Below are 16935 nucleotides of genomic sequence, written 5' to 3'. Positions count from 1 at the left end.
ATAGCTTTGCTTCCTTGGTTGCAAAGGAGGTCTTGCAAAATGGTACATGTAGGATGTTAAAATCGAAATGTGAGAGAGTGATTAATCGCAGGAGATGGAGTGAGACTGAATTTGGGAAGCCTTTGATGCATATGATGGTGGCCCCCTATCAGGGTATAAATGTCAGGAGTCCAACTGTGCATGTGTGTGTGCCTGCGTGTACATGGGTAGGTTTGCTGAGGTCTTTAATTTGGATCTATTGCTGTCATCTTATGACAAACACAAGACTATTTCTGTTCCATTGCCAAAAAGAACAACAATTGGATGCAGCCCTTAACAGTAACTCCTGCGATTGGCTGGCAACCAGTCCAGGGTGTCCCCCGCCTACTGCCCAGAGCCAGCTGAGATAGGCTCCAGCACCCCCACAGCGACCCTTGTGAGGAAGAAGCGGTTAAGAAAATGGATGGATGCAATCGATGGATGTTTTAACAAGCATTTTGTTCCTCATGGATCCTTTTCTTGGTCACCGTATCACCGTATATTAGCCATCCTCCCCCGCGACCCTTGTGATATATATATATATATATATATATATATATATATATATATATATATATATATATATATATATATATATATATATATATATATATATATATATATATATATATATATATATATATATATATATATATATAACACAAAAGCATATCAGTTTATTCTTCCTCCATGTCGAAGACTATTGCACCTCCGATGCACTGCATTTAAAGGAAATGAAAATGAGAGGAAGCGCTTTGATTGGCGGCGAATTAATCCATGCACAATAACAATGTACAACGAATTTCTTGAACAAGTAATTGGTGTCATAAAAACTCTCTTTGTTGGCTGATGTCGTTTTTACCCTTGGAAAAAAAAGTTAACACATCATAAGAGCAATTTAGCAATATAGTCCAGGTGGGGCATGTAAGGCATTTTAGTCCCTGCTGTGTCAGCAGTACAGCCATAATTTACAACAATAGTTCGAGACAGCTGCATATAAAAGTTATAGTGGAAGGCAAAGACAGTAGTTACCTCAACTTTTAAAAAGATGAGTACATTTATTTTTCATTTAGACATCAGCAATACAGCTAGTAAAATATTGATCAATGCATGAATATTACTATAAGCTAAGTAGAATAGAATAAGAGTGGTATTTAGTATAGTAGAGGCAGAACTGTTGCTTTAGAATGTATGAGGATCTGGGGAAAACTCACACAAGCAGGAGAACCTGCAAACACCGTAAAGGAAGCTACAGTGAGCCACGATTCAAACTCAGAACATCTTTGATTGTTCACTGAAGAAGAAATCTGAATTATAATTGAGTTAAAACACATTTCCATTACAATTTGAGACTTTGTTAAGCAAGTTAGCACTCAGTGAGCTTAATAACACGCTGAAGTGCTTGAAGCCAAGCACCCAACTTTCTTTTGCTCACTCTGGCTTGTCAAACCTGCTAAATGCCCCTTTGTATGTTGCCTATTCACACGCCCTAAGCAGTGGAAAGCTTTGGCCAGTTACTCTGAAGAAGTGTGTGTGTGGATGTGGATGTGGGTGTTAGAGTTACATTGAGAACAACAGCCTGATTGTGCTTATATCTGTAGCTACTGTCTGCGCTGAGACTTTTTAGGTTTCACTGTGTAACAGATCATATTCATTATTTTACTCCAGACTGACGTTTTGAAATATTTTTAACACAGGCCACTAACCGATGTCAAACTAAAATATGAGGCATGTAATGGATTGATGTTGATGAATTAGTTCCCCCAGCACAGCAGCTTTACGACAAGAAATAAGGGATGACTTTGTTTTCTCACTGCCAAACATCAAGATTCTGAACTATTTTAAAAGTCATGATGGCACTTCAGATTATGCAGCATTCAGATACTGTTCACCAAAAAAAGAAAAAAGGTCAAACAATTTTAGACCACTCTTGTTGCACTTTTTGTCTCATTTCGTAGCAGCTACTGTTGGGCCACAAAATATATCGTTGACATGGGGCCGATACCTTCGATGTCACAATTTGGTTCATATCACATTTTTTCATAAATCTATCAATCTATCAAATCTATTTCTCAGTCTATATTTGTGGGCGATATTTTTACAAATTATTGACCAATGTTGAAAAATGGCATGCTCTATTTGATGATAAAATGTTCAAGGTTGGACAGACATGCCATTTTTCGAGTCTATTGCAAATGCTTTTGGAGGTACGAGCGTTATATTTTGTTTTAAACTGGAGAAGCATGTGAATCAAACATACGTAACTGCGTACCTTTGTCTTCTAAATTGAGGAAAACATCAGCCCCTTGATATTTTGCATGAGGTTCCTTAATTGTATGACCATTATTATTCATCATGACATAATATTACAATAATTATGAGTCAAACCAGAGGGGGCGAATGACGTGAGACGTCGAAACAGGGAGGATAGGAGTGAAGGGGTCAGGGAGGGAGGATAGAAAGGATGGCTGATGGATACAGAGATGAAAAGCACAGCAGGAAGTCGGAAAGGTTGGGCCTGGATTGATGGAATGAAATGTGGAGAAATATAAGAGGGGATGCTTGAGAGAGAGAGAGAGAGAGAGGAGTACTAAGAAAAAAGAAAATAAGAAGGCTATTTTAACTTATTCTATGACAGTAATGCCAGTAGGAGTTTGGGGCGGGGGGGGGGGGGGGGGGGGGGGGGGGGGATGGGCATACAGAGCAGACACATAGAAAGGGGTATTAATAATAAAAAAAAAAAAAGAAGAAGAATAGTTTAACCCAACATATTCTATGACAGTAAAGCCAGTGGACCGGTAGATCTGATGTACTAATCCGCGTTGTCAGATTATCATGTAATCCCATACTGAAACACACATGTCTGAAGGCCAAAGTATGTGGCTAGATCCCACATTGCTGAGTTGGAATATCTGCTCAAACAATTTACAACACAGACCACCAGTCACATTCACTTACCTAATTGGAAGTGAACCAATATCATCTTTGCGTTGCATTTTATAGGGTAATATTCTGATTCAGAGCTACAACTGAAGTATTAACCAACACATTGCTGTACTTGTGTTGGCACACACAGTAGCGGTGGGAGTGGTTAGCAGTGGCTCATTTGCAGGTCAACGCAAAGCATGAAAAAAGACACCTGAGAAGTTAGAACTAGTATTTGTGGCACATAATGTGTCTCTTTCAAGGGGGCCATATTGAAGATATACTTTTTATTGCTTGTCTACACAAACTTGGGTCTAGACTCTCTGAAGGGCCTGCCCATCATCAAGTGTGTAATTACACAACCAAGTATTTATTTTTATTTTGTTGTAGTGATATGGATTTTTCTCAAACAAACGTGTCTGTGATCAAAACTTTCTGCTCTACTGCCCACTTTTGCGAAACACTGGGCCCACTGGGGACAAAATAACCACCCCCACAAAAAACACCCAAAAAAATTTCAAAAAATACTGTTGAATATTCTATATACATTTTCTACAAAAAAATAAATAAATAAATAAATAAATAAATAAATAATAAATAAAAATACAAATAAAAACTAAGGAAATAGGGGAAAACAATCCCAGAAATGGCAGACATGTCTTAGCTGCACTTGGGGCTTAATAACATCACATGACCCAACCCAGAAAACAGGTGAGCAATCATTGGTCGTTACCTGAGTGAGCCTTAGTTAGCTTTATGTTTTACATTTATTATAAATGTTTTAAGACTCTAAAACCCCTCACCACACAGTTCATACACTTTTCTGAAAAGCTCTACAAAAGGTCAGGCGGTGGAAAAGCCCCTCATGATGCATATACCGTATCTTATGTTGTGAAAACTTAGAACAGTTTTAAGTTGGGGGGTGGGGGGGGGGGTAAAATATCATAGGTAAATGTTAAGATAGCCTTAAAAAACAAACAAAACTAAAAAAAAAACAGCGATTAGCATTGCAGCTGTGCTCACTCCACAGTGTTGTGTGTGTCCATATTTATGTTCCAATCACTCACATGTGGCATGGCTCATAGCCAGAAAAAAATATCCTTGAACAAGCAATTAAACCCCCAGTTACTTGTGGTACTGTGTCATAACTGGTTGTATTGAGTTAAACCCATGAGGAAATCTCCATAATAGTCCCACCCACTATGTCTAGCCATTCTAGGTTCTTGTTGTTGTTGTTTTTGCATTGTCCCACTGTAACCCTCTTCCAATAAACACATTTTGCCTTAATAGACACCTGGACCTCTCTGCGACTGAGTAAATCAACAACCATTGATGCTATAAGAGGAACTACAACAACAGAACAGAGTACAAATGAGTGCAGAAAGAGAGGAAAAGTAAGATCGGAAAAATTGTGGAAGTTTGGCATCAACTCATAATGTACATGCAGGATGCACAATCAGAGCCAAAAACACATGTTCTGCATGTGTTGCGCAGCTGTACACAAACAGCGCGACAGGGAGAACATAAACAATGATGCTCATTGGCTCAGGGAACACTGTGCTTCAGTGTCATTGGCCAACTAGCTTCAAACAACAAGACTAGCCCAAAGTAACACACACCTACTGCGGTGATCAAAGGAAATGTGTTAACTGAACACGGCTGTTGGTACCACATATGCAATATACTGTACACACTTGCCACCAGCTAATGCTCCGTTATCAGGCTAAATGTCAGCTTTAAGTCCCAATCATGAAATTTTCAAAGAACAAAACATTTTCACAATCGTGCACACACAAACACAAACTGTATCTATAATAAGCTACATGCACAGGGGAAAGCAAAGCAGTCTGAAACAACATTCTTTTTCTGGGGTTCAAGAGAAGCATACATTCATTTATTCTGTTATCCAGTTCAGCTGGATAACGGAAGCATCCAGGAAGCAAGCCAGACCGGATGATTCGTTTGGCAGGTAGAGCGAAACTTCTAAAAGTGAAAAAAACAAAAACGGATCCTTCCCTTATAGTTTGTTTGTTTATTTATTTATTTACTTGTGTATTTATTTATGAATTCATGTATTTTCATGGATACTAATACATCAAAAACCACAAAGCCTGACTGCCATTATGTTTCAGCCGTTAAAGGGACTAAAGCAGGGGTGGCCAAGTTCGGTCCTCGAAAGCCCCTATCCAGCCTGTTTTCCATGTTTATCTCCACAAACACACCTGATTCATGATCAGGATTTATCAGGCTTCTGCAAAACTTGTTGATGAGCTGATCATTAGATTCACCTGCGCTGAAGCAGGGAGACATGGAAAACAGGCTGGATAGCGGCTCTCGAGGGCCGACCTTAGCCACCTCTGGATTAATGGAACCAATAATTGAATAAATCACAGGAAGAAAAACGGTAAATGAATGCTAAATGTACATACTTCATGATAATACTGTCTTTTGAAGCCGCCGGGCCGCCATCTTGGCACTCCCAAGAAACATATCTCAGCATTTGGCTGCAAAATGCTGACATTTGTTGCAGTAAATTGCACAAATCGCCATTTTAAAAGCTGTGGATGAACATTTCACCTGTAAGTATGAATGAAATGGAACGAAAATGAAAGATAAAGAAAAAGATTATTTTTTTTTTAAGATGAAAGAAAAATTGGGTACATACATACATACATACATATTTTATGTCTAATGTTGTATGTTGTATTTGTTTTAAAAGGCAGCAACTTGAAAAAATATATGTTTTCAGTTATTGTTGTTAAAAATATACATTTTCAAAGAATGTTGAAGTGATTTTGTTTGTCTATAAGAATAATTGTGGCACCTCCACAGCAATATTTGACAATTCATTGTCCACTCTTTAACATGTTTTCAGAGCACAGGCGCACAATTTTCCATTCAATAAAAGTCCCATTTAGGTTCTGCTCCCAATTGAAAGAGACCTGCACAACTAAGCAGAAGGACACTTGCATATAGAATAAAGTCCAGGCTCTCTGCCTACATAGAAAAGTGCCTTGAACTCACCTAAAGCTAAGTTAACATGTGAAAGAGTGTGAGAGAGAGCTTTATGGCAATGCAAGTGCATGTTTGGGACAAGAATAGTTCATTTTCCTGTCAGTTGTTCTGAAATCTAATATTATCAAACATGTGATGACCTAATGCCTCCCGGCAACACAATTACAATGCAGCAGGCTGAATGTAAGCCCACAGGCCATATGTTGCCAACCCCTGGTGAAATGTAGTTGGGTCATTTAAAGAGAGAAGTAGGGCATCTCTGGCCTTTGATTGCTCTGCGTTTGTGCGCTCATTAGTGATATACAAAATGTAGATTTGCTATATTTGACCTCCTTCTGATCAATTGCATGTGTTAGCATGAGACAAGTGCTGTCCAAGCAGACAGAGAGGTTTCAGTTTATAAAGACAGAATAGCAATACTCAAAAATGCCAAGGACAACACTCTTGCTGAATAATAATGTCTCTTTTTCCCTCATCTTTTTCTATCCATTTCTTCTTCTTTTTTTTTTCTTTTTTTTTTAAGGAAGATAAAGGCTTCCAATGCAACAATGCCAAGTTCTCCCAGCTGTTTCGAGGATTAAATTCAGATGGTCTGATATTGTGACAAGTTCACTTGATCATCTTAAACCAGTCAGTCTACACATGGTTAAGAAGGGCACAAGCTTCCTGGAAAATGAGTCTGACCCACATATCTTTATTCAAATCAGCATACGAGGCATCCCCACAGCCACAGACAAGTTAGGCTGAAATATTTATGACTTCGGACATTTATTGTCTCTTTTAAGTATTGCATTATATACTGCAATTATTTATCACTAATCAATAGAATAACTAAGCGAAGAGGACAGAAGAATTGTGAAAGTGCACGCAGCGAAAATAAAATAATCAAAGAGATAGAAGTTAGGTTTAATAAGGCATCTTTATAACAGCAACAAAGCTGGAGCGGTGTCTTCAATGGATTAAACATTGTGGATGGCCTCCATCCATCCATTTTCTTGACCGCTTACTCCTCACAAGTGTCGCAGGGGCGCTGGAGTCTGTCCCATCATATCTTTTTGGAATGCTTTGCAGCACTTTCTTCTAGGTTTGAATATTAATCTCGTGCTATCAAACTTGTATGAAACAAATACATATCATCACACACGTAAAATAATTGCTTAAGTCGTTTTTTTGCAAAAAAGACATTTTTTGCCTAAATCATCTCCTTATGGTGTAGATGGGAGGAGCATTTCTAAAAGCTTCTCATTTACAGTTCAGTATAAGCTTGTTCGGGCAATGTTAGTTTAAGTTTAGGAGCTCAAAAATAAAATGATGTAACTTGATTAGTTGCTCAAACATTCATTTAAGATAAAAAGGTCAAATACGGTACATTCAAACATTATGAATATCATTTAAGCATGGAAAATTCCTCCACAGTGATTCTGAGGACACGGCTTCACAATCTAGCACACACCTACGTACAGATAGTTAGTTATATAAAAAGTCAAAAATGATATGGCTCATCTGCCTGTTGTTTCCTTTTTTACCCCTCTCATCCATCTGTGATTCATTTGCCAAGTCTACAGAGAATTTTGTTGGCATTTTAAGTTATCTGTTTATACATCGATGTGAGTGACAACTTGATCATTGTTGGGATGCATGCTTGAGCTCCACCATTCAAAACATGATTTCCCTCCAAAAAACTTCTATAAAACAGGGAACAGTATGTGCATGTGTGTGTGTGTAGTGTACATTATGTGAGTACATGTGCGCATAAGCCAGCACAGTCGGAGATTAATGCCACCTAATCGGTGCTGTTTGAGCAAAAGAAGTCAAACCTTATTCCCATTCTCCCCTCGTGGGTGGTCTTTATGTGCAGACAGAAATATTGCCCTGCCCTTTCCAATTCATATATCCACACAACAGGGATAGAATAGAAAACACAATAATTAACAACATTTAAACTCTCCTTAAAATATTGCTTGTGCAGTGAATAAAGGTTTGATGAGCCACAATGGAAAGTGCAGTGTTTTATTTCCCTTCATAATTCCAATTTTCATAACCTCTCTTGTGCTTTCTTTCCCCTTGAACTTGCCAGTGACCCGTTAAACTGGGATGTTATTTTTGGTACAGTGCATTGTACAGATGAGTAAGTGTTTGCGAAAGAGACAGAGAAGCTTGCACAGTGTGCGCAGTAGTCGGGTAATGGAAGAACAGAGAGGTGGCAAGGATGCCGTTTAGCTATGCCATCTGTTACATCAGCTTGTTCCCACTTTTATCAATTTTGGCCTTTACTTGTGGTTCACCCCATCAGTCACAGTCCCTCCACTTAAAAAACAAAACAAAATCTATTTATACGATAACATATATATTACACTCAATATCTTTCGATTCTTTCTTTTGTATAGTTGCTATTGACATTTCTTATTTTCATAAAAGCAAATTTATTTAAAAAAAAAATAAAATCCCCCTGTCTCCCCATCTGTTGTGCAATCCAATCTTGGAGGCAGTAAGCAGCAGTAGCAGGAGTGACTGATGATGTTTTGGAGCAGAATGCAGAGGACTAGCTTCCATGATCAATAAGACTGCCACAGCGTTTCCAAAAAATAAAACAATCACACTTTTATTGGACAGTCTTTACCCTTTGATTTGAACGTTCGCATTTCCAGATATGCAGTGACATAATGCTTCTATTGACAATGTCAGAATTGAACAGCTACATTATGCATATCCAATAGATTCTCAATTGGGTTACAATTTGAACTCCAAGGTGGGCAGTACCTCATTTCTCATGCTACTGAACAACTCTCGAGGCCCTTTTGTACTGCTCATAGCACCACATGGTTCACTGTCGAGCAGCCCATTCACTGCTTATGAGCTGCCAACACATCCCAATTGAAAAATGTTCAATTTGGGCGGAAACATAGCACCATTACCAGATGTGACCTCGGCATGTCCAATATGAGAGATGGTGGCGGAGTGATTTCTGACTGACAAAAGCTTGAGATTTTGGTGGAGATTCACACTGAAAACAGCATACTGAAAATGGAGGGATCAGTTGCCCAAGCTCTGCCACACAAGACAAATAACAAACTTTGAATATACCAGGTAGCTTGAATGTAGTAGAAATGGTTGCTTTTAGCAGTTTGGACAAATAAATAAAATAAAATATAACAAAGCCACACAAACATTTGTATCACAATACCTGTGCCTCATAAGCGCTTTATGCCCAAACCAGCGCGTGAAAAGGCACCAGGCTACTTCCTGGTTGGTAGCTTAGCAACCAGTACCAAATATGGGCATGCTTGCACTCAAATTCGTCATCCCTGCACTATCCTGCATCCTACCAAAAATGTTTTGAATCATTCAAATATAATCTTAAATTAAGGCCCGGCTATCAGGGAAGTAAAAAAATCAACTTGCGGAGAAACCTTCTAAGGCAAGTGTTCCTCTGACCTCATCTGGGTAATTGCTAAATCTAGACCTGACAAACTGAAGCAAGCAAGTCCAGATCATTCGACTGCCCCCACATATTAAGCTCTAGATTGGCTCTCTTCTTACGCAGATGTTCCCATATTTATTTTATAATACGGTTACATTTATGTATTCTGCCAACAAGAGCCTCAGCAGCCATCCATCTGAATCTGGCACTTGTTTGTCTGCATCTTGTGGTAGCAGAAGCAAAAGCGGCAACAGATTTTAAATGGACACACACAATGCACATATTGGACTCAGTTTTAGGTTTTACAGGCAAGAAGCACTGCTGTGGAGAAATCATTTACAACACAAAATTCCAAAGTCTTTGTTTTAACGACAAGATTTCACTAACATGTCTGTGTAACGTCTGTGTAAAGGATGACACATGGATCAATGTGCATTCCAGCGTCGTGACCCAAAATGATCATGACTTATAGAAAAAGTTCAATAAATTGAGTTTAAGATAAATGAGACGGTTTCCCATCGTCTGAGAGGAAAAATATGTTGGATTTTGAGTTACTGTCCCGACTTTTCTCTCTCTAGCACACATAAATGTCTTGTGTGGATGCCATCCGATCGGTTTCAAACAGTAACATTTTACTGCTTTGACCACGCAAGGACAAAGCGTGGATATAGATGGCATCCACAAAGCTGCAATTCTATCATATTTCTCTCCCTAAGGCGTCTAGCAGCCGCCAAAGCACAGTTAACACTGCACTGACTCCGGCTGACAGCATGTGAATCCTTCCACTCTGCCTCCCTGCTCCTTTGTGAATGTGCAGTGGTGTGGATGCAATCATCTGCTCCCCTCCTCTGCCAGCCTCGCATATCAACACACAAAGATGGGCGAGAGGAAAAGAGGGAAAGACGTGCTATCAAGGGGGTTCCATGTGCATTAGCGTCATTCGTTCTCCACTGCTCCACACTTCGGAAACGGACAAAGGAATAGAGCAGAGGTTGAATCATAATCGTTACTCCCAGATGGGGACCGGTTTTAGCCCTTTCGACGCGTTAATCGTAAGAAAATGGTATTAAAAAAGCTTGAGCCGCCACCCATGATGCACACACAGACCATCAACAAACACTGACCTCACATCACACGCGTACACATGGCCACGACCTCATGCGGTGGAGAGGGCAGGCTGAGTGGCAGCAAACTGATGATGGTTCTCCAGATGGTGCCAGGTGTGTGTGCGTGCGAGTGTATGTAGACACGATGTCTGGCCTGAGTAGGAGCAAATGACTTGCAGCAGGACTGAGTCTTAGCCAGACCCTCTGTACGCACACACACATCAGACTTAAACCTTTACAATATTCTACCTCTCTGCGCTATACATCCATTCATTACCACCACACTCTCGTTTCTTTTTCCTTCACAAACAACCACTCAATAAAACAAGCCTGTGAGCCTTATGTTTAATGCTTGATGACATCAGGTCGGCGTTAACGTCGCATTGGAGACTCTCAGCTTCATTCATTCATTAATCCCTATCTGCCAGTATCGCCAGAGGTGTCGATACTGCATTAAAACAGTAGTATCGGTATCGGTGAGTACTCACAAGTAACATGCCGATACCATTAATTCCAACGCTAATATAGGATTTTGGGTGCAGCATCTTGTGTCTTGCTGGTGCACGACATTCACTGGTATGTGACATGTTCACTACATGCCGATCTAAGATATCCTATTGGCCCTTGAATGCTCTGAACCAATAGCAGGACAGCTTTTTCATGTTGGTATCGGCCGATACTGCAAAGCTGCACTGCAAAAACACGTCTGCTTAATATGAGATAAAATACACTCATCTTGGTGTAAATTTACTAGAAAATTATCTGCCAGTGCAGTAAGATAATTTTACTTCCTTAGATTTCTTGAAATAGGAAAAATGTGTAGCTCTATATTAATCTTAAAATGAGCTTAAAATACTTATTCTAAGCAACAAATCAAGGAAATTAAATCTTAAAATATGCTGTATGCACTTATTCTAAGTAACAAAACAAGCACTTAAATCTTAAAATAAGCCATAAACACTTCATCTTTTTTGTTTTTAAAAGTGCAAATCACTACAGAAACAGAGCATCAAGTGTCTCTCTTTATTTTTACTTTAAGTTTACTGTCAAGCAGGGAGATGGCACCATTTTTAACTGCATTTGGTTTGCCTCAGCCTGGTATCGAACCCACAACCTCTGTGTCTGAGGGTAGACACTCTACCACTAGACTAGGGCTGCACGATATTGGAAAAACATGCGATATGTGATATACTTGCTGAACGTAGCGATATTGCGATATTTAACGTACCTAAAGAAATTACATTTTTATTACCTAATGAAAGACAAAGATTTTTCATGTGGCAAAATAAGCAACCTTAATGTGATCTTAGTTAATTAGTTGTAATTATGTCTTGATAATTTTTAACTATTGAATGGCGATACACATTTTAGTTGGCATCTGACTGGTCAAATTCATATAAAAAAGCATAAAATTCCATATAAAACTTATTGCATGCCTTTGCGATATGCATATTGCAAGGGCCAATATCGCGATATTGATATTTTTTCGATATATTGTGCAGCCCTACACTAGACTACAGAGCTGTTAGCCTGTTCACTGGAAAGAAGGCAAATGAGATTAGTAAGTACGACCAGGAAATTCTATGTATGTTGTAGGGTTGTTTTAGCTTATTGTGCATAAAAATTAACCAATTTTAAGATTTACGAACTAAGTGAGAAATGAGACAAATAATCTTAAAAAAAAAGTATATAATTCTCAAAACAAGACAAAGACTATGGCTTGATACAAGCATTTAAGTCTAGGTTAGATATCTGTTTTTTGGGGGGGGGGTTTTAGTGAACATAGACTCTTAGAGCATTTTAGCTTATTATGCGTAAAAATTAACTAATTTTAGGATTTACAAACTAAGTAAGAAATAAAAGACAAATAATCTTTAAACAAAGTATATAATTCTCAAAACAAGACAAAGAAGACTATGGCTTGATATAAGCATTTAAGTCTAGGTTAGATATCTGATTTTTTTTTTTTTTTTTTTTTTTTTTTTAGTTAACATAGACTCTTAGAGCATTTTAGCTTATTATGCGTGAAAATTATAATTTTAGGATTTACAAACAAAGTAAGAAATAAAAGACAAATAATCTTAAAACAAAGTATATAATTCTCAAAACAAGACCAAGAAGACTATGGATTGATATAAGCATTTAAGTCTAGGTTAGATATCTGATTTTTTTTTTTTTTTTTTTTTTTTTTTTTTTTTTTAAGTTAACATAGACTCTTAGAGCATTTTAGCTTATTATGCGTGAAAATTATAATTGTAGGATTTACAAACTAAGTAAGAAATAAAAGACAAATAATCTTAAAACAAGATTAATAATCTTAGAAATTCTGCTCTTGTATAGTAAATAATTCTCATAACAAGATCAATAAGACTTTATGGCTTGATATAAGTGTTTAAGTCTACGTTAGATCGCTTAAATTTGCAGTGTGGGAATCGGTATCTGTATCGGGGGGCCAAAAAAACGGTATCGGAACAACACTATATCACCGTAATTCCTAAAATATCAATCTATTTTTCTATCTGACCAGATATCCACTAATGAACATGCATTTAAGAACACATTGTCTTTCTTGAAGGCCCAAGATCTTAAAGCTTCATCATGTAAAATTCATCCTTACTCTCTGGTTTGAAGAAGACAGGTGAATGAATGACAAACATATGCCTTAACATGTCATCTACAGAATACCAAACTCCTCCACTGAAACCAATGCACCCCAGAACTATGACTAGTACTACACATGACTGTAACATGGCACGCAACAAAATACCAGTTGTTATTTTGCATAACATAGAATTTACTTGTCTCCGTATTTGAGATACAGCAATTTCTGTAAAGGTTCAACATTAATTATGTCCATTTACAAATCTGCGTGGTAACTTTTATACCAATCTTTACAAGGAACTTCATACCTTGCTCATTCTCACATGTAGATTAGAAACACGTGGATGTTAGATATTTTTTTTATGCCTCTGTTCATCGTGACCTTAATGACACGATGCAACTTGAACGTGAACAGTATACAGAAAACAGCATCAAAAGCTGCTTCATTCTTTATAGTGTCTAAGTTCTCGGCGCACTTGCATCTATTATGCAAAAGCCCAATTAGCCAGAATAATGAAAAACATTGTGTGTTTGTTAAGAATGAGTGACTCAGAGAGATCCTCTTCTGGCTCTATTTTATTCAAGAATAACAGTTTTGTTAACATAACACGCCAAAATGTCAAAGAAAGAAAAAGGAGGACTAGCAATTAGTCAATACATCACAGCAATCACCGGCAACATCACAGTAATATGCAATAAATTCTACATTGTTCCAACGTATCATTGCATCGGTCATCATGCTGTTGAACTTTTTGTGTTGGAGTCAAGTACATCAGAGAGCATCATTCCTATTAAAAATGTTATTATTTGAATGTATTTCCATTATGTTGCAATAGAGGAATGGAAGAATTGCTTCTGGAGGCTCTGAACTGCTGTTTCCATTCCAGGCAACAAACTTGAGTAGTTAATATTCATTGACAGGGCCACTGCATCCAAGCAATGCACTCCAATTTGCCACAGATTGATTTAATACGTCAACAAACAACTCCACACAATCAAAATAATTGTTACAAGGCTCATTCTTTGCATTTTGCATTTTTTTGTTTTAGAATAACAAATATAGGAATTTTTGTCTCTTCTTACTATTCGCATTGTTGCGTTTAGACCAGGCCTCCCCAATCCTGGTCCTCGAGGGCCAAAGTCCTGCAGGATTTAGATGTTTACATCGTCCAACACACCTGATTAATAGAATCGACTCATCAGCAAGCTCTGCAGAAGCCTGTTAACGATCCTGATCTTTAGAATCGGGTGAGTTTGGAGGACAGATACAGCTAAAACCTGCAGGAAGTTGACCCTTGATCATCAGGATTGGGGAACCCTGGTTTAGACTGAATGCATTAAATTGAAATGATCAGCTTTATGAAACATTTGATGTGAGCATTTGGATCAAATACAGTACCATTGACAGAAGTAATTACATAGTGAAGAAAGAGTGCTGAATTATACTTTTAATGTTTAGATGGCATTGAAAACGGGATCAGTCCATATGAAGATGACTCAATTGAGAAATTACTGCTTATAATTAAATACCATCAGTGTTTATTAACCTTTTTTTTTTTTCTTTTCTTTTTTTTTTATAAATTCAGGCATATATTTAGTGGAAAAATATCACCAAACGAAAAAAAAGACAAAAACGTGGATGCACAGGTAATTAATTACGTACCTTCTGCCACCTAGTGGACGAGCAATTAATTGTTCAGCCTGTCATTATACATCGCTGTCATAGATAGATGACAGTGATGTATAATGTCGTAAATCACTAATTTTCAAACTAGTTAACTAGTGAAATTTGATCATTTCCAACAGTACACCTGATTATCGCTCTCTGCACACCACTAGTTGGGAATCACTGAAGAATAAGATCTACATTACATGCTCTCTGTTGCCCACACATTAGAGTGGGATGTGGACATGGAATATTGCTGGATGCTTACTAAGTGCTCTTGCGCCTGTAGAAAATAATCAACATGGAGCAGAGTCATACAGGAAGCTCAACCTGTGTTTTCTTGTGTACATTCCTTGACACACAACAGAGTCAAAAGGCTGAAGCTGTCATTTGTAAAGCCTGGGTCTCAAACCAATCCCATATACCTCCACCCACCCCAAATCTGCTGCATTACATTCACAGTCAAGCTCTCAATGCCCAGCGTGTGATGCGATGCATCCAACCCCATAGCCCACCGGTGCATACACCTCGTAGAAACGCCTGCAATCCAATGTGAATCTTGCAACATTTTCCAGCCTCTAAATGAGATGATTGCATGTGAAGGATGGTGTAGACCGACGAGACTAAATTAGAATGCAATTCCTTACTTGCTTTCCCTGGCCGGGGCCTTTGCAGCAGCTTCTGCACGGTGAGCAGGTCCTCGGTCTTCACCGCCTGCAGCAGCTCCTGGTCCTTCCCCATCTTCCGCTCTGAGACGAACTACTCCCGCAACATCCTCCGACAGAGGGGCGCTTCGGTCCGGCCTTCCCACGCGGAGAGTGCGCCACCAACTCGCCTCCCTCCCGCCTCCTCCCTGCCCCTTTCTTGGTCCCCGGCTAGACGAGACCCCTGGAGCTTTGGTGTATGATGGTATGAGACAGGGCAGAATAGAGGGGGGAGAGGGAGGGGTGCGCCGGGATGGAGGGATGCTATCGTAGCCTACTCCCACCCCACCTCCTTTGCTAGGTGCAGCACCGAGAGATGCGGGCCGCTCTCAAGCCCGCTGCCGTTCGAGAGGTGGAAGGTCCAAGGCTCCCTCGTCCCCTAATGGAGGAAACGAAAGCTTCTCCGCAGCGAGATTCCTCGACTTCAAAACAGCGCCGGCCTTCGCCGAGGACATAAAACGTCGCGTGTGTATATATACACCGCAGTTTACTGCATCACAGCAGTTGACGCGTGGAAAATGCGATGAAACGGGTCCGTGTCAAGCGGCGCTCGTGCTCTGCGTGGTAAACAGAATCCAGGGCTGCAGCAGCCATCGTTCCGCGTGCGCTCTCTCTCTTGCTGTGGATTTGGTAATGTTTCCCCCCAGCGTGGGGGCAGGAGTAGTGAGAGAGGAAAAAGAGAGAGACTTCACTGTGAGGGGTGTGTGGGGAGGGGGGTATGATGGGGGGCGTCGACGCACCCTACAGCTGGGCCAGCTCGTGGCGCTAATGTGCTCCTGAGTTGTGCTGCAAATAGTGGGCGGAGCCGGTGCCTGATGCTTTTCCCGCCGACTTTTCCTACCCTGTTTAGGTATAACTTCTCTATGCATGCAGTGCACGAGTGATAGACCGTGATTAGACGCTGACCAAGTAACTCGCGCTGGCTGCAGTTGTGAAGAAACACCACATGATAGAGAGATGTCAACACGATTAATTTTATTTTGTTGGTTGATTTATTGAACATGTTAAACACATTACAAAATTTAAAATATAAGTTGAAGTGAAAATAAAAATTTGAACAAGGAAAATAATCTATATGTCATAATTTACATGTTCAAAGGGAATAGGAAGAAGTACAAGAACTTATCTAGTCCTTCTCCCCATTACGTACTTCTATCATGTTAATGCACTAATAACTTATTCTTATTTAACTAATAACGTATCATTACAATAAAAATAAAATACAAATGAGCAATGAAAAATAATCAAAACATGCTTTTCTTAAGTACACAAATACTAATTGGTTTGATCCATCCATCCATCCATCCATTTTCATGACTGCCTCAAAAGGGCCGCGGGGGTGCGGGAGCCTATCCCAGACGGATTCGGGTAGTAATTGGGGTACACCCTGAACTGGTTGCCAGCCAATCGCAGATCTGTAAAAATCCCAATTGAAAATTGTTTCATATACTTGTGGGTTGTAGTTAATTTCTTCTACAA

At 39.2% G+C, this 16935-nt stretch overlaps 1 protein-coding gene across 8 annotated transcripts in view; it reads right to left on the bottom strand.

Annotated features, from left to right (window-relative positions):
* caskin1 (CASK interacting protein 1) overlaps positions 1 to 16126 on the bottom strand; it is a 111724-nt gene extending 95598 nt beyond the window's left edge. For 4 of the 8 annotated variants that reach the window (XM_077498849.1, XM_077498857.1, XM_077498863.1 and 1 more), the window contains exon 1: positions 15400 to 16125. In XM_077498849.1, the coding sequence (XP_077354975.1) occupies positions 15400 to 15493 (94 nt within the window). In that variant the 5' untranslated portion in view covers positions 15494 to 16125. Of the gene's footprint in view, positions 1 to 15399 lie in introns of all 8 variants that reach the window. The other 4 variants (XM_077498817.1, XM_077498823.1, XM_077498841.1 and 1 more) reach the window with 2 other exon arrangements.
* Between the last annotated feature and the right edge of the window lie 809 nt (positions 16127 to 16935).

Source organism: Festucalex cinctus, chromosome 1, assembly GCF_051991245.1.
Source record: "Festucalex cinctus isolate MCC-2025b chromosome 1, RoL_Fcin_1.0, whole genome shotgun sequence".
Taxonomy (NCBI): domain Eukaryota; kingdom Metazoa; phylum Chordata; class Actinopteri; order Syngnathiformes; family Syngnathidae; genus Festucalex; species Festucalex cinctus.
The sequence above is the reverse complement of the archived record's forward strand: the minus strand, read 5'-3'. Positions and strand labels throughout refer to the sequence as shown.